Here is a 27,794-nt window from a genome sequence, read left to right on the forward strand (position 1 = left end):
GCCTTTTTATAGTGGCAAATGTAGAACACAACCAATAAGCACATAAGTATTCAGCAACAATGTTTAGAATTTTAGGGCAAATCCAACCAAATTATTAAAGCGGTAGTAAACCCGCAAATTTTTATTTATTTTTTTTAAACCTGCAAAGCAAAAGGCATAATGAGCTAGTATGCACCTTAGAACGAGGCCCCAACATCTGGCCCGATCCACGCCGAGGGAGCTGAGATGCTCCCTCTGCGTTTCTTCCGGGTATCGCGGCTCTGGCGCTGTGAGTGGCCGGAGCCGCGATATCGTCACTCCCGCGCATGCGCGCGGGAGATTTCATTCCGGCCGGCCACTGCCAGATTTTCAGGCCGAGAATCCCCTTGTGCGCATGCGCCGCTGCAGTCAGCGGCGCATACCGAGGGGAATATCTCCTAAACCGTACAGGTTTAGGAGATATTTTTTTTACCTACAGGTAAGCCTTATTATAGGCTTTCCTGTAGGTAAAAGTTAAAAATTCGAGTATACAACCACTTTAAAGGCCAACTTTACCCACAAGATTTTGGTTTTGTTTAGGCATTTGTTCATTGCGTCAACCTTAGGCTTTGTTGACCACTTCGAAGCTGAAGTCTAATCTGCTAATCAATTGCATTGTGCAAGACTGGAAGCAAGGCTGGGGTTCACCTATTTATTAGCTTTGTTGAGTGTTATAAAAAAAAAAAAAAAAAAAAAATGTATTTTCTACAAAAGAAAAAAAAATATTTATGAATGGATTTCTTTATGAATGAGCTGGTTGTGGAATGGCACCACCAACCAGAGACCAAGACAAATAGTAACTGCAATCTGCGATTTTTCTAAACAAGCGTAGAGTTGGAAGCAATAATGTAAAAGAGGTTCAGGATGGTAAAATATATGTACACACTGCAGAATACAGGCATACCCCGCTGTACGTACCCTCACTTTACGTACACTCGCGAGTATGGATACATTGACGTCTATGGGAAATCCTGGTCTTCTTGATATGACACTGTTCCTGGTTTTCAACATTTCCGTCTATTGGAAATCTTGGTCAGCTTGATATGGCACTGCTCCCGAACTATAAGGCCCCATTCACTCCTAAACGTAGCGTTTTCAGGCAGAAAATCGCACAATTTTACAGCAATTTTGCAGCGTTTTTTACTGCGATTTGTGGCGTTTTTTATGGGTTTTTCCACGATTTTGTGCAGAGCAAAAGGTCACCAATGTAAAAAGAAGAAAAATGCCCAATTCGAGCGTTAAAAAAGGGTCCAGAACTTGTTTGAGCTTCAGACGTTCGGCTTCAGGCGACTTGGAGTGGAGATGTGAACCATCTCCATTGAGAATAATGTATTTTTTCCCCTCCAGCGTTTTGTAGCTTCAGGCTTCAAGCTACAAAACGCTCAGTTGTGAATGGGGCCTAAGGGACAGGGGCACCAAACTTTAGGAGCACCGAGAGGGAAAGCAGGACTACAACATATCCAATTTTGGGGTTGGCCAAGCTTGCCTATGTAATCTTATCTTACCGTAATCCTGGGTCCCCTTAACATGCTCCCCAAGTTTGGTGTCCCTGTCACTTATGGTTCGGGAGCAGTGTCATGCCAATTTGACCAAGATTTTCCATAGACGCCAATATTAAATGTTAAAAACTGGGAACAGTGCCATGTCAAGCTGACCAAGATTTCCCATAGATCTAGTGTATTTACATGCATTGAGAAGTGAAAAAAAGGTATTGCTTCTCTTTAGGTACATTTTCGTTTTACATACATGCTCTGGTCCCATTGTGTACTTTAAAAGTGGGGTATGCCTGTAATGAAAGCTGCACTTGAAGTAGAACTATGGGCAAAACTTTTTGTTTTTGTTTTGGATAGAGTAAGGGAGAGTTATAACAACTGTCAGAGATGGGGAGATTTCCCTTCACTTCCTGTCCCATAGCCAAACAGGAAATGGGATGAAATCCCTGCAAATTAAGGGAATTCTTTGGGGACCCCCAGGTCACCAAAACCCAGATAGCAAGAAATTGAGCTGCAAGTTTGGACTTGCTACGCTATTGCTAGACTTGCCAGACTTCATAAGTTTGTTGCATTGCATGATTCCAGATCAACTTTCTTTGCAACGTGTACAACTTGCCAGTGAAAAAATGTGCAGCAAGTTAACAAGACTTAAGCCTCGACTTTCCGACAGGGAAATGTGTGATGACAGGCTGTTGGCGGTAAATCCGACCGTGTGTACGCTCCATCGGACAATTGTTGTTGGATTTTCTGCAGACAAATGTTGGATGGCAGGTTTTAACATTTTTGGCGGACAAATGTCTGTTGTTGGATTTTCCGAGCGTGTGTACACAAGTCCGTCCAAAGTACAAACGCGCATGCTCGGAAGCAAGGACGAGCCGGAAGCGGTCAGTCTGTAAACTAGTGTTTGTAATGGAGAATTAACATTAGTGACTTGGCAAATTATGAAGTCTTCAATTGCGGTGCACATTCTCTTCTTCTTTAACCACTTCAGCCCTGGAAGGATTTACCCCCTTCCTGACCAGAGCACTTTTTTTGCGATTTGCCACTGCATCGTTTTAACTGACAATTGCACGATCCTGTGACGTGGTTCCCAAACAAATTTGACGTCCTTTTTTCCCCACAAATAGAGTTTTCTTTTGGTGGTATTTGATCACCTCTGCGGTTTTTAGTTTTTGCGCTATAAACAAAAAAAGAGCGACAATTTTTAAAAAAACGCATTATTTTTTACTTTTTGCTATAATAAATATCCCCCAAAAATATATGAAAAAATTTTTTTTTTACTCAGTTTAGGCCGATACATATTCTTCTACATATTTTTGGTAAAAAAAAAATCGCAAGAAGCGTTTATTGATTGGTTTGCGCAAAAGTTATATCGTTTACAAAATAGGGATAGTTTTATGGCATTTTTATTAATAATTTTTTATTATTTTTTTTTTACTAGTAATGGCGGCGATCAGCGATTTTTATTATTCTATTTACGTATTCTTCGAACTATTTTTGGTAAAAAAATAAATCGCAAGAAGCGTTTATTGTTTGGTTTGCGCAAAAGTTATAGCAATAGTTTACAAAATAGAGGATAGTTTTATGTAATTTTTATATATATATATATATATATATATATATATATATATATATATATTTTTTTTTTTTTTTTACTAGTAATGGCGGTGCTCAGCGTTTTTTATCGTGACTGCGACATTGTGGCGGACACATCGGACAATTTTGACACATTTTTGGGACCATTGTCATTTATACAGCGATCGGTGCTATAAAATTGAATTGATTACTGTAAAAATGTCACTGGCAGTGAAGGGGATAACCACTAGGGGGCGGAGAGGGGTTAAGTGTGTCCTAGGGGAGTGTTTCTAACTGTCTAGGGGCGGGGCTGTGTATGACACCACACTGATCGCTGTTCCCGATGACAGGGAGCAGACGATCAGTGTGCTATCATTAAGCAAAATGGGGAGATGCTGTTTACATCGGCATCTCCCCGTTCTTGAGCTCCGTGACGCGATCGCGAGTATCCCAGCAGCAATCGGGTCCGCGGATCCTGCGGGCACGGTCACGGAGCTCGCGACAGGCCCGGCGGGAAATTCAAAGTAACGTACGTACTTTGCCCAGCCGCGCCATTCTGCAGACGTATATATTTGCCGACAGCGGTCGGCAAGAGTTAATGGGATAATAGTGAAGCTGCTTTGCTGGTGATACTGATGGAGTTATTGCAAACACATTTCCAAAGACTTTTTTTTGTCTAGTGATATCAAGAATAATATTATTATTATTTTTATTTTATTTTTTATTTGTGCAAGTTACCACAACACCATTATCCTGTAGTTTTTAAGATCAAAGATACAACTATGTTGGTGTCCTTTGTTAATTTTACATTGTATTCAAACTTTCAAACTTTCTTAGCAAAGGGCCGATTTACTGTCCTTCAGACTTTAACCACTTGCAGACCGGACCAATTTGCTGGTCAAAGACCAGACCACTTTTTGCGATTCGGCACTGCGTCGCTTTAACTGACAATTGCGCGGTCGTGCGACGTGGCTCCCAAACAAAATTGACGTCCTTTTTTCCCAGAAATAGAGCTTTCTTTTGGTGATATTTGATCACCCCTGCAGTTTTTATTTTTTGCGCTATAAACAAAAATAGAGTGACAATTTTGAAAAAAACGCATAATTTTTTACTTTTTGTTATAATAAATATCCCCCAAAAATATATAAAAAAACATTTTTTTCCCTCAGTTTAGGCCGATATGTATTCTTCTACATATTTTTGGTAAAAAAATCGCAATAAGCGATTATTGATTGGTTTGCGCAAAAGTTATAGCGTTTACAAAATAGGGATAGTTTTATAGCATTTTTATTAATAATTTTTTTTTTTTTTTTTTTTACTAGTAATGGCGGCGATCAGCGATTTTTATTGTGACTGCGACATTGTGGGGGACCCATCGGACATTTTTGACACATTTTTGGGACCATTGTCATTTATACAATAATCACTGCTATATAAATGCAGTGATTCCTGTGTAAATGACACTGGCAGTGAAAGGGTTAACCAGTGGGTGGCAGTGTAGGGGTTAAGTGTTCCTAGGGGTGTGTTACTAACTGTGGGGGGGTTGGGCTTTCATTTAGTGAACACTGATCTCTGCTCCAATCACATGGAGCAGAGATCAGCGTCACTAGTTGCTAGGCAGAATGGAGAAATGTTGTTTACACAGCATTTCCTCCATTCGGCCGCTCCGTGAGACGATCGCGGGAATGCCCGCGGCGATCGAGTCCGCGGGTCCCGCGACTGGACTCACGGGGGTCCCGACCAGCGCGGGGTCCCGACCAGCACGGGGTCCCGACCAGCGCGGGAGCGCGCCGCCGGCGGCGCACTCCCGATGGCAGGGCGGCAAATTTAAAGGGACGTACAGGTACGCCCATTTGCCTGCCCGTGCCATTCTGTCGACGTACATCATCGTGCACTGGTCGGCAAGTGGTTAAGGGGGCCGGACTGAGGTCTTTGGGAGTAGAAATTGTCCGGGCATCAGTGGGAGTAAGCAATACATGTTTGGTGTCCGTGGGAGGAATAGTGCCCCATCACTGGTATCAGGAGAAGGAATAGTGCCCCATCATTGGTATCAGTGCAAAGAAATGTTCCCCATCATTGCTATTAGTGGATGGAATAATGACCCATCCTTGGTGTCAGGAACAGGAAAAGCGTCCCATCATTGTTGCCCCATCATTGGTATACAGTAAGTGAAAAGAAAAGTGTCCCATCATTGGTACCAGTCCGAGGAATAGTGCTCTATCGTTGGTGTCAATGGGAAAAATAGTGCCCCATTGTTGATGTCAGTAAGAAGAATTAAAGAATTATACCCCATTGTTGGGGGAGGAATAGTGTCTTGCATCAGTGGGAAGAAAAGCGCTCCAAGGGCCCGATAATGGCGGGCCGCAGTTTGGAGACCAATGTTCTAGAGGGATCCCCCAGGTATGGTATATACAGTACATACAGTGAATTGAAAAAGATTTTATACCCCTTGAAATTTTCCACATTTTTCCATGTTACAACCAAAAACGTAGATGGCCCCTTTGGAGATTGTTAAATATAATGTTAGAGGGCTAAATAGTCCCAATAAGAGATATCAGATTTTGCAAGAATTGAAAAAATGGTCATCAAATATTGTTTTCCTACAGGAAACTCACTTTAAATGGTCTCATAATAGTGGTCTGAAGTCTAAAAACTATCCAACTTGGTTTCATGGATACTCCTCTAGTAAAAGGGCAAGAGGAATTGCTATAGGGTTTGACAGAAATACCCCTTTTATTTTAAAGGCTATGGAATCAGACTCTGAGAGGGAGGTATCTATTTATCAAAGGTTCTATTTTTAATAAAATGTATACGTTGGTTAATATTTACTGCCCTAACTACCACCCCTGTCCCTTCTTTGGGAAAGTACTGAATAAATTAGAATGTTTTAAGGAAGGAGGGGTGATTATGGCAGGGGATCTTAACTTTGTATTTGATCCTACCCTGGATGCCCAACCCCCATCCCTACGCTCAGAAGGTAAATACCTTAAGATAATTAAACAAAAATTACATCGGCAGCAACTAGTGGAGGTGTGGAGAATTGCGCATCCTGGGGGAAAGGATTTTACTTACTATTCTCAGGTGCATCACTCTTACTCAAGAATTGACTATATCTTCTTAGATCATCAGCTCCTGGAGGGACTAAGGGAAGTAGAAGTGAAATCAATAACCCTCTCAGATCACGCCCCCGTTATGGCTGTTATGGATCTGGAGGACATACCGGTCAGGCAAAGAGTATGGAGGTTAGATGAATCCCTTTTACATGATCATAAAATATTTGAAGCTTTGGAAAGGGAGATGAATCTATTTTTTAAGGAAAATAATGTAGAGAATATTACATCAACTGTTTTGTGGGAGACCCATAAGGTGTATATGAGAGGGAGATTGATAGCAGAAGCAGCCAAGAGAAGGAAAATAAGGTCAGCACGAAAGTTAATGATCCTACAGGAAATCCAGGAGTTGGAACAGTTACATAAAGGGATAAATGATCATAAAATAATGGCCGAACTTATGGGAAAACGGGAAGCACTGAGAGATCTACTGGAGCAGGAAACCAGACAGGCCTTTTTAAAGTCAGCTAAAAAGCAATATGAATTCGGTAATAAACCGGGGAGAATCTTGGCAGGGGTAATTAAACCTAGAAGAAATTTTAATTATATTGCAAAAATTAAAGATAAGAAGGGAGTAATGAAATACTCAACAAGAGATATTAGCAACATCTTCTCAGAATACTATCAGCTATTATATAAGGTAAACGATAGCCAGGACCTCAAGGACAAACAAAATAGAAAGGAAAAAATTGAACAATATCTCCAGAAGGTAGATCTACCGAGGATAGCAGAGGAGGAGGCTGGCATACTCGATAGAGATATCTCTATGGAGGAAATAGAGAGAGCAATAAAGGATAGTAAGAATGGGAAGAGTCCAGGGCCCGATGGGTATACATCAATATATTATAAAAAGTTTATGGGACCTCTGACACCCTATTTCCATCAGTATATGAATTCAATTAGGGAAGGGAGGGAGATACGTAAGGAAGCCTTGGGGGCCTTTATAACTATACTAGCAAAGGAAGGGAAAGACCCAACATTATGCTCCAGCTTCAGACCTATCTCTCTGATTAATGAGGACGTAAAAATCTATGCAAGGATCCTAGCTGAGAGACTGAAACAGCACATGCCAGATTGCATAGAAGGAGATCAAGCAGGTTTTGTACCTGGGAGGGAGGCGAGGGATAATATATTGAGGACAACCTTCCTAATGCAGGAAGTTAGGAAGAGGAAGCAGTCATCCCTTTTCCTATCGGTAGATGCGGAAAAAGCCTTTGATAGGCTAGAATGGGAATATATGCTGCAGACATTATATAAATTTGGTTTAGGCCCAAGAATGTTAAGATGGATAGAAGCTTTATACTCTAACCCCACAGCTCAGATTCAGGTGAATGGGACTCTTTCAAATACTTTTGGGCTTTATAACGGTACACGTCAAGGATGCCCACTGTCCCCCTTACTTTTTGTATTCTCTCTGGAACCTCTTTTGGCATCTATAAGAGCGAATCATGAAATCGAGGGAATAAAGGTTTCAGGGAATGAGCATAAGATATCTGCATTCGCAGATGATATTATGCTATATATAACGAATCCTAAACAGTCCATCCCTAGGATCTTGCAGGAGTTGGAGGCCTATGGGAGAGTTTCGAATTTTAAGATTAATAGGGAGAAAACTGAGATACTAAATGTCTATACCTCCCCAAAGGAGAGAAGGGAACTGAGAGCTCTATTCCCCTTTGTGTGGAAAGAGAGGGGCCTGAAGTATTTGGGAGTATATCTATCAATATCAGTTACAGATTTATATGAAGACAACTATCTCCCTCTCCTAAATAGAATTAAACAAGACCTTAAAGGATACCCCGCACATAGACTGTCATGGTTCGGCAGGATAAATGTAATTAAAATGATGACCCTACCTAAGGCATTATATATTTTCCAGAGTCTCCCGATAAAGGTCCCAGGGGCCTACTTTAAAATTATTAAATCCCTGATCCAGAAATTCATATGGAATAAAAGAGGAAGTCGCGTTCCCTATAAGATAATGAATAGACCTAAGGATAAGGGAGGGATATCCCTTCCAGATTTTCAAAAATACCATTCGGCAGCGGTAATGAGGAGAATTCTAGACTGGGTTTATAACGCCCCATATAAAAAATGGGTACTACTGGAAGATAATATGAGTAAAGTTGCGCTGAGCCAGACCATCTGGATTCCAATGAAGTTTAGGGGTCTCCCTAGAGAAATATCCCCGATTACAATGGAAACATTAAGAACATGGGATGGGGTACTTAAAGGTACAGTAGGACAAAATAATAGCCCCTTAATGCCCCTGTCAGGAAATAACTACTTCCCCCCGGGGAAGGAAAATAAAATGTTCTTGAAGTGGACACATAGTGATAGATTGAGATTAAGGGATGTGATAAAAGCAAATAGCTTATGCTCACTAGTGGAGCTACGAGAGAAATATGGCAGAACACCATGGGATGGATGGAGGTATAGACAACTCCAACACTTTGTAGAGTCCCTCCCTAAACCTCTCCGCTCAGGCAACAGTTTAAATCCCTGGGAGAAACTGATTGACCGAGGAGGTATAGGTAGACAGGGGATCTCTAAAATATACAGGACCCTAATAACTTCGATGGAGGATGAGGCGATGCCCTCCTTGGGGAGATGGGAAGGTGAACTGAATCAATCAATTACAGAAAAACTGAAAGGGAAAGTGATAGATTACACCCATTCCACTTCAATGGATACAAAGATACAAGAAATGAACTATAAATTATTGGTTAGGTGGTATTATGTCCCATCTAAAATGCATAAAATGAATCAAGTTTTATCACCCCTATGTTGGAGAGAATGCGGGAAGGAGGGAACTCATGCCCATATATGGTGGCAATGTAGTGCAATTCAGTTATATTGGGAAAAAGTGGTGGGCCTAATTAAAGAGATTGACGGGACGGAAATAGAACTGGACCCCTGGAAATGTTTGTTTCATGCGACTGAGGACCCTAGGGAAAAATATAGAATAGCATTAACTCCATTTCTGCTGAATGCAGCGAAAGCAGTGATCCCGAGATATTGGAAAGTAAAGGAAATACCAGGGATAGGAGACTGGTTTAGGGAAATAGACAGAATGAGGATTATGGAAGAATTAATATGCCTTCAAAGGGGAGTAGGAATGAGATTCCAGGATACTTGGAGGAACTGGATGGAATTCAGAAAGTCCTCAACGTATCTTGGAACTATGGGGGATGGAGTGGGAGTCTAGGGGCGTGTAGCTGGAGGTTATACTCCATAACCCACGGGAGTGTCTCTTCCTCCCCTTTACTTTAATTGTATTTTTTATTAATTATTTTGTTCCGGGGTTTTTTTTTTTTCTTAAAAGGAAGGGGAGGGGGGAGGAAGGGGGGAAAAAAGGGAGAGAGAGAGAAGGGAAATTTTTATTTTCTTTTTTTTTTTTGGGGGGAGGGGATGGGGAGAGGGGATGGGGGGACCTTCCCCCCTTTTTTTTTTTTTTTTTTCTTCTTTTTTAATGGTAGAAGAAGGTGGGGATTGAGAGAAAGAAACCCCCACCTTATATATATATCACAAATTGAATTGAGAAAAGGAACCACGGGAGAGAGCAATAGTAAGGGTAAGATAAAATCACAAGAGGATAATTTTGAACACTGAGGTGTGGAGGGTTGGATTCCCCCCTCCTCTCCCCCCCTCCCCTTCCCCCCTTTTTCTCTTTTTTCCCTTTTTTTTTTTTTTTTTTGAATATCCTCTTTTAAATATACATAGATACATATGTGTATATATATATATGTATATATATGTGTATCTGATACATTAAGGATCGATCCGGTCGGGTACCCAATATGTATTTTCTTTTTGTTTTTATATGAATGTTGAAAACACTGAAATATTATGAATCCTAAACAAAGTGATCTGAAATAGTATGTATAAGAAATATTTTTTTACTGTCTTTTGTAAATGTGGAAAACGAAATAAAAAGTATTTAAAACAACCAAAAACGTAAATGTATTTTATTGGGATTTTATGTGATAGCCCAACACAAAGTGGCTCATAATTGTGAAGTGGAAGGAAAATGATAAATGTTTTTTTCAAAATTGTTTACAAATAAATATGTGAAAAGTGTGGGGTACATTTGTATTCAGCCCCCTTTACTCTGATACCCCTAACTAAAATCTAGTGGAACCAATTGCCTCCAGAAATCACCTAATTAGTAAATAGAGTCCTCCTGCGTGTAATTTAATCTCAGTATAAATGCAGCTGTTCTGTGAAGCCCTCAGAGGTTTGTTAGATAATCTTAGTGAACAAACAGCATCATGAAGGCCAAGACAGGTTAGGGATAAAGTTGTGGAGAAGTATAAAGCAGGGTTAGGTTATAAAAAAACATCTCAAGTTTTGAACATCTCACAGAGCTCTGTTCAATACATAAACCGAAAATGAAAAGAGTATGGCACAACTGCATACCTGCCAAGACATGGCCGTCCACCTAAACTGACCGGCCGGGCAAGGAGAGCATTCATCAGAGAAGCAGCCAAGAGACCCATGGTAACTCTGGAGGAGCTGCAGAGATCCACAGCTCAGGTGGGAGAATCTGTCCACAGGACAACTATTAGTCGTCTCTCCACAAATCTGCCCTTTATGGAAGAGTGACAAGAAGAAAGACATTGGTGAAAGAAAGTCATAAGAAGTCCTGTTTACAGTTTGTGAGAAACCATGTGGGGGACACAGCAAACATGTGGAAGAAGGTGCTCTAGTTCTCTGGTCAAGTGAGACCAAAATTTGACTTTTTGCCCTAAAAGTAAAACACTATGTGTGGTGGAAAGCTAACACTGCACATCACCCTGAACACACCATCCCCACTGTGAAACATGGTGGTGGCAGCATCATGTTGTGGAGATGCTTTTCTTCAGCAGGGACAGGGAAGCTGGTCAGAGTTGATGGGAAGGTGGATGGAGCCAAATACAGGGCAATCTTAGAAGAAAACCTGTTATGCCGCCTACACATGGTCGGACATTCCGACAACAAAATCAATCTTTTCCGATGGATTTTGTGCCAAACTTGTCTTGCATACACACGGTCGGACAAAGTTGTCGGAAAATCCTATCATTCGGAACGAGGTGGCGTTTGTTGCATACAATGGGACTACGTAGAGTCTAGTAGCCAATAGCTTTGGTCTCGTAATTTAATCTGAGCATGCGTGGCACTTTGTCCGGCGGAATTCTCTACAAACTATCGGAAAAAGTCCAATTGGATTTTGTTGTCGGAAAATCTTAGTTCCAGCTCTCAAACTTTTTCCGTCTGGATTTCCGATGGAAAAAGTCAGATAGAGGCCACACACGATCGGATTTTCCAACAACATAATCCGATCCGACCTTTTCTGTCAGAAAATCCAACTGCGTGTACGGGGCATTAGAGTCTGCAAAAGACTTGAGACTGGGGCGGAGGGTCACCTTCCAGCAGGACAAGGACCCTAAACTTCCAGCCAGAGCTACAATGGAATGGTTTAGATCAAAGCATATTCATGTGTTAGAATGGCCCAGTCACAGTCCAGACCTAAATCCAATTGAGAATCTGTGGCAAGACTTGAAAATTGCTGTTCACAGACGCTCTCCATCCAATCTGACAGAGCTTGAGATATTTTACGAAGAAGAATGGGCAAAAATGTCCCTCTCTAGATGAGCAAAGCTAGTAGAGACATCCCCAAAAAGACTAACGACCCATACACACCATAAGTTTTTCCTTCGGATTTACCAAAACCATATAATATGAGGTCAAACCTTAGGAGTTTCAATGTGTATGCAATCAGGCAGACCCTTCTACTACATGGTTTTGGTAAACCTGAAGGAAAAACTCAGCAGAAAAACTGATGTTGTGTATGGGGCTTTACAGCTGTAATTGCAATGAAAGGAGGTTCTACACAAGTATTGACTCCGGGGGGCGCCATACAAATGTACCCCCCCACACTTTTCACATATTTGTAAAACATTTTGAAAACCATTTATCATTTTCTTTGCATTCTCATTTATGAGCCACTTTGTGTTGGTCTATCAAATAAAATCCCAATAAAATATATTTCTGTTTTTGGTTGGAACATGACAAAATGTGGAAAATTTCAAGGGGTGTGAATACTTTTTCTAGGCACTGTAGTTACATCGATCCAAGCTGGATGTAAAAATATACCACACATGGATTTCTTCTTTACGTGGTTGTTTTTTTCTTCTAATTTCCACAAGACGAAATTTGAGGACAAACACAGTAGAATTGTACAGAATTTAAAATGAGGAATTTAGTGATGAGATTATTTATAATCAACAAAATATCACATCTCCAGTCACGAGGAAAGAGGGGAGGACAGGCTATACTAACTAAAGGGTGGGCCAGTGTGGAAAATCTTTGCTGTCTGTGTTATGTGGTGATGTAGAATAAATGTAATAAAATTCATGTTATTTTTCAGTTTCCTGGTTCAGAACAAGACAGTATTCGTTCAAAAACCCCCCTGATAGATGCTGAGATGGTAGGTGCTGTCACACCTTTGTAAGAATGTCTGCAAATCTGTCTGTCTCTATGTTCTTTATTATGTCAAGCTATGCAAATAATATTGATATTGTATGTCTAATATCTATATAATCAATCCTTCCTTCCTTCATATTAAAACTCCCAAATGACGCTGGTAGCTCCGCCCTTTGCGTTTCGTCAGTACGGCATCATCGGGAGGCTGTGCTTTTTTTATCCCCTTCGTGACCAGGCCATCTGTCTGTCTCTATGTTCTTTATTATGTCAAGCTATGCAAATAATATTGATATTGTATGTCTAATATCTATATAATAAATCCTTCCTTCCTTCATATTAAAACTCCCAAATGACGCTGGTAGCTCCGCCCTTTGCGTTTCGTCAGTGCGGCATCATCAGGAGGCTGTACTTTTTTTTATCCCCTTCATGACCAGGCCATCTGTCTGTCTCTATGTTCTTTATTATGTCAAGCTATGCAAATAATATTGATATTGTATGTCTAATATCTATATAATCAATCCTTCCTTCCTTCATATTAAAACTCCCAAATGACGCTGGTAGCTCCACCCTTTGCGTTTCGTCAGTTCGGCATCATCAGGAGGCTGTGCTTTTTTTATCCCCTTCGTGACCAGGCCATCTGTCTGTCTCTTTTTTACTTTATTATGTCAAGCTATGCAAATAATATTCATATTGTACCGTATATACTCGAGTATAAGCCGAGATTGTCAGCCTCTTTTTTGAGGCTGAAAGTGCCCCCCTCGGCTTATACTCGAGTCATCGCCGTCTGCCTGCCCGATCAGCGTGTCGAGCAGACAGACGGCGGACATTCTACTATTCAAAAGCCGCGCCTCCGTCTGTGATAGGCGGAACACTCAATTTCCCAGCAGTCAGTGGTCCGCCTATCACGGACATCCGCTCATCCTCATACTACGGACGAGGATGAGAGGATGTCCGTGATAGGCGGAACACAGACTGCTGGGAAATTGAGTGTTCCGCCTATCACAGACGGAGGCGCGGCTTTTGAACAGAGGAATGGCCGCCGAGGCGCAGACGAAGAGCGGCGATCCTGGCATGGCAGAAGGACGGAGGCTCGGCACGGGACGGAGGCACGGGACGACGGAGGCACGGGACGACGGAGGCACGGGACGACGGAGGCACGGGACGGAGGCTCGGGACACAGGTAGGCTGGACACACAAGGCTGCACGGGCACACACACAGGGATGGATGGACACACACACAGGCATGGATGGACACACACACAGGGATGGATGGACACACACACAGGGATGGATGGACACACACACAGGGATGGATGGACACACACACAGGCATGGATGGACACACACACAGGGATGGATGGACACACACACAGGCATGGATGGACACACACACAGGGATGGATGGACACACACACAGGGATGGATGGACACACACACAGGGATGGATGGATGGACACACACACAGGGATGGATGGATGGACACACACACAGGGATGGATGGATGGACACACACACAGGGATGGATGGATGGACACACACACAGGGATGGACGGACACACACACAGGGATGGATGGATGGACACACACACAGGGATGGACGGACACACACACAGGGATGGACGGACACACACACAGGGATGGACGGACACACAGGGATGGGCGGACACACACACAGGGATGGATGGATGGACACACACACAGGGATGGACGGACACACACACAGGGATGGACGGACACACACACAGGGATGGACGGACACACAGGGATGGGCGGACACACACACAGGGATGGATGGATGGACACACACACAGGGATGGACGGACACACACACAGGGATGGACGGACACACACACAGGGATGGACGGACACACACACAGGGATGGACTGACACACAGGGATGGGCGGACACACAGGGATGGACAGGCATGTCTCACCCTCGGCTTATACACGAGTCAATAAGTTTCCCAGTTTTTTGGGGGTAAATTGGGGGCCTCGGCTTATATTCGGGTCGGCCTATACTCGAGTATATACGGTATGTCTAATATCTATATAATCAATCCTTCCTTCCTTCATATTAAAACTCCCAAATGACGCTGGTAGCTCCATCCTTTGCGTTTCGTCGGTATGGCATCATCAGGAGGCTGTGCTTTTTTAACCCCTCCGTGACCAGGCCAGCTACTTCAACTGACAATTGCGCGGTCATGCAATGCGGTACCCAAAAAATGTATATTATTTTTTTCACACAAATTGAGCTTTCTTTTGGTGGTATTTGATCACCACTGGGTTTTTTTTTTTTTATTATAATATAAATGAAAAAACACTGACAATCTTGAAAGAAAAAATAAATAAAATGTTTTACTTTCTACTGTAAAACACGTTCCATGATGTATTCTGCTACATGTCTTTGGTAAAAACAAAAATCCCAATAAGCGTATATTGATTGGTTTGCGTGAAAGTCATAGTGTCTACAAACTATGGTATATATATACGGTACATTGATCCAAGCTGGACCAATGTAACAATGTAAAAATATACCAGACCTGGAATTCTTCTCTGTTTTTTTTTCTACTTTTTCTAGCGGACAAATACAGCAAAATTTTACAGAATTTAAAATAACAAATTTTGTCATGAGATTAAACGCAACATGTAAAAAAAGGGGAGGATAATGTGGAAATTCTTTGTTGTCTCTGTTATTTGCTGGGGTAGAATAAATTATTTTATTTTATTTATTTTATTGTTATTTTTCAGTGCCTTGATTTAGAACACCACCGTTTTCTTCCTCACACCCCCCCAATGGATACTAAGGAGGTGGGTGGCGTTACACCTGTGTAAGAATGTCTGTATATCTGTCTGTCTCTATGTTCTTTATCTACAGTATGTCAAGCTATGCAAATACTATCCATATAGTATGTCTGATATCTATATAACCCTTCCTTCCTATCCTTCCTGTTACTGAGCACTCACATGTGTGTCAGACTGTTTGCCTTTGGCATCTTTTGGACAGTATCTCCGATTAATTTTCTTTTTATGTTATTGCCCTATAGGGCAGGGGTCTCCAAATTACGGCACAGGGGGCCAGACATGGCGCTTTGCTTGCCTTTATCTGGAGTTGGGGCGTTTTTCCTTCCACTGATATAAGACACTATTCCTCCCACTGACACCAACAATGGGGCAATATTCCTGCTACTGATGCCAATGATGGGGCACTATTCCTCCCACTGATACCAATGATGGGGCAAAATTCCTTCTACTGACATCAACAATGGGGCACTATTCCTCCCACTGACACCAACAATGGGGCAATATTCCTCCCACTGATGCCAATGATGGAGCACTATTCCTCCCACTGATACCAATGATGGGGCAAAATTCCTTCTACTGACATCAACAATGGGGCACTATTCCTCCCACTGACGCCAATGATGGGGCACTATTTCTCCCACTGATACCACTGATGGGAAACTATTCCTCCCACTGGCGCCATTGATGGGGCAATATTCCTGCTAATGATGCCAATGATGGGGCACTATTCCCCCCACTAATGCCAATGATGGGGCACTATTCCTCCCACTGATAGCAACAATGGGGCAATATTTATTCTACTGACATCAACAATGGGGCACTATTCCTCCCACTGACGCCAATGATAGGGCACTATTCCTCCCACTGACGCCAATGATGGGGCACTATTCCTCCCACTGATGCCAATGATGGGGCACTATTCCTCCCACTGATACCAACAATGGGGCAATATTTATTCTACTGACATCAACAATGGGGCACTATTCCTCCCACTGACGCCAATGATGGGGCACTATTTCTCCCACTGATACCACTGATGGGACACTATTCCTCCCACTGATGCCAGTGATGGGGCACTATTCCTCCCACGGATACCAATGATGGGATACTATTCCTCCCACTGACACCAACAATGGGGCAATATTCCTTCTACTGACATCTACAATGGGGCACTATTCCTCCCACTGACGCCAATGATGGGGCACTATTCCTCCCACTGACGCCAATGATGGGGCACTATTCCTCCCACTGACGCCAATGATGGGGCACTATTCCTCCCACTGACGTCAATGATGGGGCACTATTCCTCCAGCTGATGCCAATGATCGGGCACTAATAAAACTCAGAACACAATTCACTGCATGTTTAGTTGCTGTTATAAATTAAAGACAAATAAAACATATATATGCCTAGTTTAAAATAAAGCATTAACAGAGCTTCTTGTGAATACACAATATCCACTCAAATAATATTTCATATGGTGCAATAATCAGAACTGCCTACAGTTTGCTTGACACAAACTAAGTATTTTGCTTCTTACGAACAAGATTAAAGCGGAATCCGATTCCTACTAGAACTGTCCATCAGTCCATCTATATATTTAGGAAAAACGAGACATGCAATGAGTCCTTTCCTCCTGTTGGCAGATCAGTCTAGAGAGAGCAAAGAAGAGAAACTTCTGTAGGCGGTTCTGATTATTGCACAATATGAAATATTATTTGGGTGGATAGTGTGTATTCATAAGAAGCACTGTTAATGATGGGGCACTATTCCTCCCACTGATACCAAAGATGGGGCACTATTCCTCCCACTGATACCAAAGATGGGGCACTATTCCTCCCACTGATACCAATGATGGGGCACTAATTCTTCTCCCACTGACGCCAACAATGGAGCATTATTCCTCCCACTGACACCAATGATGGGGCACTGTTCCTCCCACTGATGCCAGAGATGGGGCACTGTTCCTCCCACTGATGCCAGAGATGGGGCACTATTCCTCCCACTGATACCTATGATGGGGCACTATTCCTCCCACTGATACCTATGATGGGGCACTATTCCTCCCACTGATACCTATGATGGGGCACTAATTCTTCTCCCACTGATGCCAAAAATGGGGTGCTATTCCTCCCACTGACGCCAATGACGTGGCACTATTTCTCCCACTGACGCCAGTGATAGGAAACTACAGTGCCTTGAAAAAAGTATTCATACCCCTTGAAATTTTGTTACAAATGTTACAACCAAAAATGTAAATGTATTTTATTGGGATTTTATGTGAAAGGCCAACACAAAGTGGCACATGATTGAGAATGGAAGGAAAATGATAAATGGATTTAAATTTTTTTTACAAATAAATATATGAAAAGTGTGGAGGGTACATTTGTACGGCGCCCCCCGGAGTCAATACTTTGTAGAACCGCCTTTCACTGCAATTACAGCTGCAAGTCTTTTTGGGGATGTCTCTACCAGCTTTGCACATCTAGAGAGGGACATTTTTGCCCATTCTTCTTTGTAAAATATCTCAAGCTCTGTCAGTTTGGATGGAGAGCGTCTGTGAACAGCAATTTTCAAGTCTTGCCACAGATTCACAATTGGATTTAGGTCTGGACTTTGACTGGGCCATTCTAACACATGAATATGCTTTGATCTAAACCATTCCATTGTAGCTCTGGTTGTATGTTTCGGGTCGTTGTCCTGCTGGAAGGTGAACCTCCACCCCAGTCGCAAGTCTTTTGCAGACTCTAACAGGTTTTCTTCTAAGATTGCCCTGTATTTGGCTCCATCCATCTTCTCATCAACTCTGACCAGCTTCCTTGTCCCTGCTGAAGAAAAGCATCCCCACAACATGATGCTGCCACCACCATGTTTCACAGTTGGGATGGTGTGTTCAGGGTGATGCGTAGTGTTAGTTTTCTGTCACACTCAGCAGTTTGCTTTTAGGCTATAAAGTTCAATTTTAGTCTCATCTGACCAGAGCACCTTCTTCCACATGTTTGCTGCGTCCCCTACATGCTAATAAAATGAAAAAAGCCTGAAAATTTAGAAAAAAATAGTTTTTCCTAGTTTTTGTTAGAAAACTTTGTAAATAAGTAATTTTCTCCTTCACTGTTGTGCACTGAGACTGCACTGATGGGCACTGATGGGCGGCACTGATGAGCAGACACTGATGGGCGCTGAACTGCAGCACTGATTGGCATCACTGATGGGCACTGACTGGCATCACTGCTGGGCACTGTTGGGGCTGCACTGATAATCAGGGCACTGATTATCTGTACAGATCTCTCCTGTGAGAAAATGACGCTGATCGACTCTCCTCTCCTCACACTCTTTAAGTGTGAGGAGAGGAAAGCCGATAAATGGCATTTCATTGTGTCCAATCACAGCTGATCACATGGGTAAAGCGATTCGCCATCGGCTCTTTAACGAGATTGGTGATGCGCTGTGTCCTGGGGACACAGTACACCACCGATTGCTGCGACGCACGCCCCAGTGGTAGAGCAAATGCGGCGAGAGTGGGACGACGTCATGTGACGTCACCCAAGAACGAGAGAGCCACCTTGCGCCCATCATTTTACTACAAGGTGGGTGGGAGGTTGTGAAAAAGCCAAAATTCAGCCCCATATATTTTGGATAGAGTATGGAAAAATTCAAATATGTGTCAGACTTTTGTTCCTGTCTGTGACTCCATTGGGGTGATTTTCCATCACTGTGACACCCATAAAAGAAATCAGGGGAGTAATTGTCACTGGGACAGGAAGTCACAGACAGCAATAAAAATATTGTCAGAAGTTCGAACCCTTCCTTATTATGCAAAATAGTGTTTTGTACTGCAAGAAAGGAGGGGGGATCTGTCCAATAGGGACACAGATGGAGATAAAAACATAAACTCTAAACTCTAATGGAAATAAAAAATTGTTGACTTTAACGAACCGTAAAATGAATCAAATGAATTTCATGTTTTTGTTTGGTTTCAGGATCCTCACAATGGCAGTACAATGTCCATCTCTAATGGTAATTATTTTAACATTAGTGTGTCAGTCCATCTGTATTTTAGCAGAACTGTTCCAAGTTTATAGGGACAATTGTGCCAGATGTGGGCGTGGTTTGTCTATATGTAGTCCAGGGGTGGACTGACAACTCATGGGGCCCCGGGCAATAGGAGATTATGGGCCCCCCCAAGCAATCAGAGGTTATGGGGCCACACAGTATACAATTACACAGCATACACGTACATGTACACACAGTATACACAGACATGTTTCTATTGGCTGAGAAGGTACTGGAGAGGTGGGGCAGCTACAATCTCATTTTTAGACAAAAGGGATGTCAGTAAGGGACATTTCAGAGACAGACGTAAAAAAAAAAAAAAACACAGATTTTTACATACTGTCCCTGGTTTTACTTAGGCTTTTCAACTCTCCTGGGCCCCCTAGTGGCCCGGGGCCCTCGGGCAGTGCCCGAGTGGCCAAATGGTCAGTCCGCCCCTGATGTAGTCTAATCATGATCAGAGTTTTGGTCAAGGTGGTATGCATTCCCATTTTTTTTTTTTTTATATTGCTTTCACTTTGAAACTTTATTACAATCTATGCTTTTTGGAAAGTCAAATGACAGGGTCTCTTAATATGTCTACAGCCTGCTGTTTTTTGTGACTAGCAAAGGCCTCTTCCTCACTATCAAGTATCTCTTCTCTACACCCTAAGGTACATGTGTCAAACACAAGGCCCGCAGGCTGAATCTGGCCCTCCAGGCCATTTTATGTGGCCCTCACCCCTTTCCTCCAGCCCTCCTCTGGTCCTCCTCCAGACCTCTACTTCTTCCCAGCAGCATCATATGGAAAGGGGGTGCACTGTGTTGTTAGGGAGAGTAGGGCACTCAACTTATGATGGTGGGGTGGCTCTTGACATCTATTGTAAGGGGAGGGGATGCGCTGGACATCTAATCTTGCAGATACAACCGGCCCTTTTGAGGACAATCATAATTCTGATGCAGCCCACGATAAAATTAAGTTTGACACCCCTGCCCTAAGGGTTTTCCTCTTCTTCCATGATGCTGAGCTGACTCTGACAAAGACTCCCCAGACACAATCACCCTGTGCCCTAAAGACGCCAGCTAGGGTTGTTGTGTGAAAGCTCTCATGGTTACTGGTTCCTCCTTGAGGACATACTGAGAAGCCCAGCACAAGCTGCAACCAGTGGGGGACTCCCAGAGATGGGATGGCTTCTCTTCCCAAAGGTTCCAGCCTTCCAGGTACTGATGGCACTCAGCCTTCCTTTGGATGTTTTCAGATTAGCAGGGAGAGCCAAAACCTCCTGCTGTCCATAGGTCCTTTGCTTTGGCCGAGGACAGGCCATTGCTCCCCACAGCAGAGCCTCTCTACCATTTAAAGAACCAGCCAAACGCAGCAAAAGGTAACTGGAGCCTTGCCACTGCTTGAAGCCAACCTTTAGCTTGGTGCCTAATCAACAAGATATGAAGTTGTGATGGCCAAGAGGAGGTTGTAGGTTAGGCATCATCCCATTGGACACAGTAATGACACTCTACATCGGCGCATGTGCACAGGGGATTCTCGGCTGAAAGCCCGGCAGACGCCAGACCCTGGCGGAAAGACATCTCCCGTGTGCACACGCGGGAGTGACGACATTGCAGCTCCGGCCACTCATAGTGCCGAAAACGCGATACAAGGAAGACACGCCGAGGGAACATGTCAGCTCCCTCGGCGTGGATCGGGTGAGATGTCGGGGCCTCCTTCTAAGGTAAGTATTTCATAATGAGCTAGTGTGCGGTGCATACTAGCTCATTATGCCTTTTGCCTTACTGGTCTGGAAAGAAAAAAAAAAGTCAGCGGGTTTACTACCGCTTTAAACCCCAATTCCTCACCCCAGTCATTTAACCCCACCATAAAGCCGTGCTTTCTCCCTGACTAACTTAAATAACCTAATATTACCATGAAACTTGGACCAGTGTTATGCTATGTAAGGTTGGAATGATACAATGTTAAAGTACAGTAAAACCTTGGTTTGAGAGTAACTGCTTAGAGAGTGTTTTGCAAGACAAGCAACATTTTTAAATAAATTTTGACTTGATATACAAACGATGTCTTGATATACAAGTAGCGTCATGTCACAACTGAGTATAAAAGAGAAGAGAGGCGCCTCAAATTTTAGCATTATGGTTACATTTAATGAAGGTACCACATTTAGCAAGTCACATAGTTGATGATTAAAACAGGCACATCTAAATATGCAGGGATCCGGGGTAAAGCTGTCCACATAGACCGTTCTCCGCATCGCCATCGACGTCATCCCTTCCACGAGCGGTTCAAGCCTCACTTTCAAAGCGCTCTACTGCGATTTAGTCTTCCCGGTCACGATTGCAGACTGACATCGGTGAGAGCCGGCGGTGCGGAGGACGGTCTATGTGGACAGCTTTACCCCGGATGCCTTCATACTTAGATGTGCCTCTTTTATTCATCAACCATGTGCGTTGCTAATGTTGTACCTTCATTAAATGTAACCATATTGCTACACTTTGAGGCATCTCTCTTCTCTTTTATACTCTGGAGCTCCTGCTGCATTTTGCTTCTAATCCCCTTGTGGAGGCTTCCATTTTGTGGATGGACATTTTATGGTTACACAACCTATCACATTGCTATAATCTTTTGATATGGACCAGCGTTTCTCAAGTCCAGTCCTCAAGGCGCCCCAACTGGTCATGTTTTCAGGATTTCCCTCAGATGAAACAGCTGTGGTAATTACTAAGGCAGTAAAACTGATCAAATCACCTGTGCAAAATAATGGAAAGCCTGAAAACATGACCTGTTGGGGCGCCTTGAGGACTGGAATTGAGAAACACTGATATGGACTATAAACTGAAGGACTTATGAATACAGGTAAACAGGAGCGGACTGACCATTTGGGCACTCGGGCACTGCCCAAGGGCCCCATGCAACTAAGAGGCCCCAACAGGGTTGCCAACCTCAATAAAACCAGGGACAGTATAATCCCAAGATTATAGCTGCCCCGCCTCTCCAGTACCTTTGTTTGTATGTGTATTCTGTGTGTGTGTATATTGTGTGTCTATACTGTATGTGTGTGTATGTGTATACTGTGTGGTCCCATTATTGCCTGGGGGCCCCATAATCTCCTATTGCCTGGGGGCCCCATAATCTCCTATTGCCTTGGGGCCCCATAATATCTCCTATTGCCCAGGGGCCCCATAATCTTCTATTATTGCCCGGGGGGTCCCATAATCTCCTATTGCCCAGGGGCACCATGAGTTGTTAGTCCGCCCCTGCAGGTAAATGGTTGTGGAACGAATCATCTGAGTTTTCATTATTTCTTATGGGGAAATTCGCTTTGATATACAAGTGCTTTGGATTACAAGCACATTTCTGGAACGAATTATGCTCGCAGTCCAAAGTTTTACTGTACTTTGCATAAAAGTGAGCAAAGAAATTTCCCCAAAATCTATTTCGAAGCAAAATTATGGATTTAGAGCTTACTATAACTTAATTGAAACAAAGTCTCAGATTTCGTCTTGGGGACCGTTGAGGCAAAATTTTCTTGTATAAAAAAAAAATCATCACAAGGATTTGTGATCCATATGTCATTCAAACTGTAATTAAATGTTTTGGTGGAACTTTCAGTTTGCCATGGAATGTCTACTATAATTGGCTTCTAACACTTTTTTTTATCATCTACTTTCTAGGACGATTACATCTTGATTGTGCTGTTATGGATAATACTCCATGAGATTACTAGAAGAAATGTTGAAGTCGTCAGGATTTACAAAAAAGCAACATGGTACCAGATTTATGGTATTCCATGCCGGCAACTGAACACAGTTGACTTTCACCATGGGGCCCTTCGATTTTGAAGCCAATGCTTCATTTTACATACATGCCAAGCATGCTGTTGCAGCGGTTAATATGGTGTTGAGGGTCAGGTTAGGCTCGTTTAAGGGCCAATGGTTGGCTTTAGGGCCAAGAGTTTTAGGGGTTAAAGTGTATGTACAGTAAAGGTATATTTTTTAGTTTGGATAGAGTAGTAAAACTCTTTACTCTCTAAAAGAAAAATAATTTTCGATTTTACATACACTTAACACTTGTTAATGTTAGGTACAGGACTTAAGTTTAAAGCGGTTGTAAACCTCAGACATGAAATATGAACAAAGCATACCCCTCTATAGCATGTACTAATGCCGCGTACACACGACCGGATTTTTCAAGGGACTAGGTCCAGCGGTCTTCCCGACGGAGTTTCGGCAGAGTTCCGAAGGACTTTCCGAATGAACAGACTTGGCCACACACAATCACACCAAAGTCCGGCGGATTCGAAGGTGATGACTTACGACTGGACTAGAATAAGGAAGTTCATAGCCAGTAGCCAATAGCTGCCCTAGCGTCGGTTTTTGTCCGTCGGACTAGCACACACACGAACGGATTTCTCGGTCCGGCGGAGTTCCGGTGGAAAAATTTAAAAAATGTTCTATTTCTAAAGTCTGCCGGATTTTTGGCAAGCAAAGGTCCGATGGAGCCCACACACGATCGAATTGTCCGACGGACGCGTTCCGTCGGACCTTTGCTGTCAAAAAGTCCGGTCGTGTGTACGCGGCATAAGTGTCATTTCTGTCTGCTGCCTCCTTCCTCTGCTATCAGCATGAGTCACTTCTGACACCAAGAGAAAACTGGTGACAGGGGAGGGACTGCTAGCAGATTGATAGTAAATTATGCTATGAAAAGGGGGGGGGGGGGTCACTTCCCTCCAATCAGCTCCAAGAGCTCTCCTCAGTTAGCTATATAATAGGTATATTTAAGGGTTCACAACCACTTGAAGGATTAGGTTAAATGTTAGGTTGGGGACCAAAGGGAATCTTAAAGCGGAGTTCCACCCAAAATTGGAACTTCCGCTTTTCCGGTTCCCCCAAGCCCCCCCGGTGTCACATTTGGCATTTGGAGGAATACCTGTCTAATACAGGTATTTTGCTCCCACTTCCGGGCATAGATACCCGAGCCACCCGTGGGTATCTACGCCCTCTCCCCCCGCCCCCTCCCCCCCGCTGTCTTCTGGGAGACAGCAGGCACCAGTGGGATAGAGCAGTGCCAGTTGCGCATGCGCAATAGGGAACCAGGAAGGCTTCACTTCCCGATTCCCTTAGGCTTGATTCACACCTATGGCATTTTTAGTGCTTTTTGCATTTTGCAGATTTGCACTACAGTCCATTTACCATGGTTTCCTATAGAACACCGAGGTACGGTTCGGCCTCCGGTGCCGACATCGCGGGCACCCTGGACAGGTAAGTGTCCTTATTTTAAAAGTCAGCAGCTGCAGTTTTTTGTAGCTGCTGGCTTAAAAAAAAATTGTCGGAACTCCGCTTTAAGTGCATTTGCAGAAATTATCTTTATTTATGTATTTATTATGTATTTAATTATTTTGTTCAGGCAAAGTAATTGCATTAGACATGTAATTAATTAACCTTGCATATGAATATTTCATAATTGCTATTGTCAGCCAGCAGGTGGCTATCTAGGTTCTTTTTCAAATGTTTTCCTGGCTAACCCCAGCTGCTCTGCTGAAGAAAAACATGTACTTTATGGTGGTAAATAGCTGAAGCTCAAAATACCTACACAGCTTAATGATCAAAAGAGTGATTCATCCTCCAGTGCTCTCTCTCTGCTCTAAATGTCTTCATTTGGAGACAGCTGGTTCTAAAACTAGTAGCTACCACTGTGGTCTCTTATTAAAAACCCCAGATGGGTGGGTGCATGGGTACCTCCGGCACATGGTGTGTGCAGCCTATTGCATTAAGGTGCGCACTTTAAAACTCAAACACACATGCGTGTGGATATATATGTGTGTGTGTGTGTGTGTGTGTGTGTATGTATGTATATATATATATATATATATATATATATGTATGTACTGTATGTATGTATGTATATATAGACACACAAACTCTTTTAAATAAATGTAAATAAACATTTTGAAATGTATAAAAACATTTTTAAATGCATTTTATATCTTATGGCAGAACCAGTCAAAGGGAGAGAGAGGGGAGTGAGGGAGGGGTTGAGAGAGAAGAGTGAGCAGAGGCGGCACAAGGCCATCCAATGCCCAGGGCAAAGATGCCAAACTGTGCCCCCCCCATTCATGATGTGCAAGCTTAGGGGATCCTATGTCTAGCAGTCACTCACTTGTCAAAATCTCTAATGCTGTCACTACGTTTCTTCGCCTTTGGCAGAAGGAAGGTGCCCCCATCCCTACAGTAAACCATTGCGCCCAAGGCAGGCGTCCCTCGCACCCACCCCTAGTCTCGGCCCTGAGAGTGAGCGAAAGAGAGAGAAGAGTGAGCGAGAGAGGGGTGGTGAGAAGGAGGGGCAGAGAGGGGGGAGGAGGTGTGAGAGAGAGAGGTGGTGAGGGAAGGAGGGGGTGACAGAGAGAGAGAGAGGGGGGGGTCAGAGAAAGAGAGAGGGGGAGAGAGGGGGTGACAGAGAGAGGGGGAGTGAGAGGGGAGAGAGGGGGGTGAGAGAGAGGGAGGGACAGAGAAAGAGAGAGGGGTGAGAGAGAGAAAGGGGTGAGCGAGGGTGAGAGACTTGGAGGTGTTCTCATCAGAAGGTGCGTATTTATTAGTCATGTAGCAACACTACCAACGCGTTTCATGGTATGATGACGGTTACTTCTTCATGGTCAGTGTACAGAGTTAGTGCTTAGGTCATAAAATAGAATATATATATATTTATATTTATGTATGTGTATATATATATGTATATATATATATATATATATATATATATATATATATATAATACCTATATTAATTGTAATTTAAGATAAATCGGACACAATAAATCTTGTAGTGGAAAGAGCGCATATACATGTACATACAGAAAAAAAAAGATAAATAAATACACACAATTGAATAAAATAAATGCAATAGTATAGAATAAATATGGTAAAATATAATGATATACACTGAGTTTATATAATGATCATATAATGTGAATTATTTATTATTTTATATACAAATTTGATGTGTTTGTGATTATTGGTGTGTTTATTATTGTGAGGGACAGGAGTAAAAGCGGCATTAAACCCAAAACCAAATATGTAATATATTGCTGAATGTATACAAATCATTAGATGTGGTGGCTGCATTTGTTTTCTTTCCTTTGGCTCTTTTTCCTTCTTTTTTTCACCAGGTGATCTGGCCGGTAACACACCTCCTGTATTAGCAAGATACAGCTCTGTATGAAGGCGCACAGGAGGCACAGCAGGCAGCAGCATTGTCAGTCGGGAGGGGAGTGTTAAATATATTAGCAGACTTAGATACACTAACAAACTGAAAGCAAACTCCAGCTCACAGTTTATAATCAGTTACAGCAAGCAGGTTTTTTTCCCCCTTTGAAAGAAAAGTTTTACATGAATAAATAAAAGCTGACCATTCTAAGCACCCCTGCCAATGTTAAGTGGTTTGCCTCAACCGTGTAAACTGATACATTCTGCTGGAGAGCTTGTGCTTTTAAAAAAACAAACAGACCTGCTGCTTGGTTCACTAGATGAAAATAGAAGAAAAAAAGCCTAAAAAACGGAAACCAATACAGCCATATCATCTAATGATTGGTAAGCTGCAAAATAGTAAATGTTTTCTTTTGAGTTTAATACCGCTTTAAAATAGAACTAAGGGTTTATTTTGGATAGAGTAAGGAAGGGTTATAACCCCTGTCAGTTGTTTTGGCCTCTGTGTCCCGTTGTGGAGATTTCCCTTCACTTCCTGTCCCATATCCAAACAAGAAGTGAAAGGAAATCCCTCCAAAGTGAGGGAACCCCAAGATTTCTGCTCTATTTTTGTTCTGGGGACAACCCAAAATTTGGCTTTTTTTTAGTTTTTTTACTTTCACTGTTGGTGATATTGGTAAATATAGAGAGTAAGTCTCCCTAACGGGGGGCACAGACAGCAATAAAAAAAAACTGACAGGGGCTCTAATTCTTCACTCTTTGGAGGGGAAGGGGTTAAAGTGTTAGTGCCACTATTAGGTTCAATGGATACTCAGGGGAACTTTGCTATTTTTACCTTTTTTTTTGGAACTGAAAAGCCCCCTGGCCAACAACCACCACACCGGCTCCTGACACCAAAAATCGTAGAACGTTTTTCTGTGAGCAAAAGTTTGCATTTGTGGGCAATTCTGTGAAGTTTGTGCATCAAGCAATGGATGAAGTGATATGTAATATAAGCGCACATAGGAAGAGTAAAGTAGATGGAAACCTGACATGGACATTTAATTAGATAAAGCATCATGTATAATAAACAATGTCTTTTTTTTTTTTTT

General features: G+C 42.7%; 1 protein-coding gene across 4 annotated transcripts in view; it reads left to right on the forward strand.

Moving 5' to 3' along the window:
• The window catches only part of LOC143929600 (tumor necrosis factor receptor superfamily member 6-like), a 73,391-nt gene extending 47,482 nt beyond the window's left edge, over window positions 1-25,909 (forward strand). For 2 of the 4 annotated variants that reach the window (XM_077453492.1, XM_077453491.1), the window contains exons 9-12: window positions 12,606-12,665; window positions 15,410-15,489; window positions 19,444-19,480; window positions 23,177-25,908. In XM_077453492.1, the coding sequence (XP_077309618.1) occupies window positions 12,606-12,665; window positions 15,410-15,489; window positions 19,444-19,480; window positions 23,177-23,344 (345 nt within the window). In that variant the 3' untranslated portion in view covers window positions 23,345-25,908. Of the gene's footprint in view, window positions 1-12,605; window positions 12,666-15,409; window positions 15,490-19,443; window positions 19,481-23,176 lie in introns of all 4 variants that reach the window. The other 2 variants (XM_077453493.1, XM_077453494.1) reach the window with 2 other exon arrangements.
• Window positions 25,910-27,794: the final 1,885 nt, after the last annotated feature.

This window comes from Lithobates pipiens, unplaced genomic scaffold (genome assembly GCF_037356315.1).
Source record: "Lithobates pipiens isolate NorthernLeopardFrog02 unplaced genomic scaffold, aLitPip1_a1.2 Scaffold_24, whole genome shotgun sequence".
NCBI lineage: Eukaryota > Metazoa > Chordata > Amphibia > Anura > Ranidae > Lithobates > Lithobates pipiens.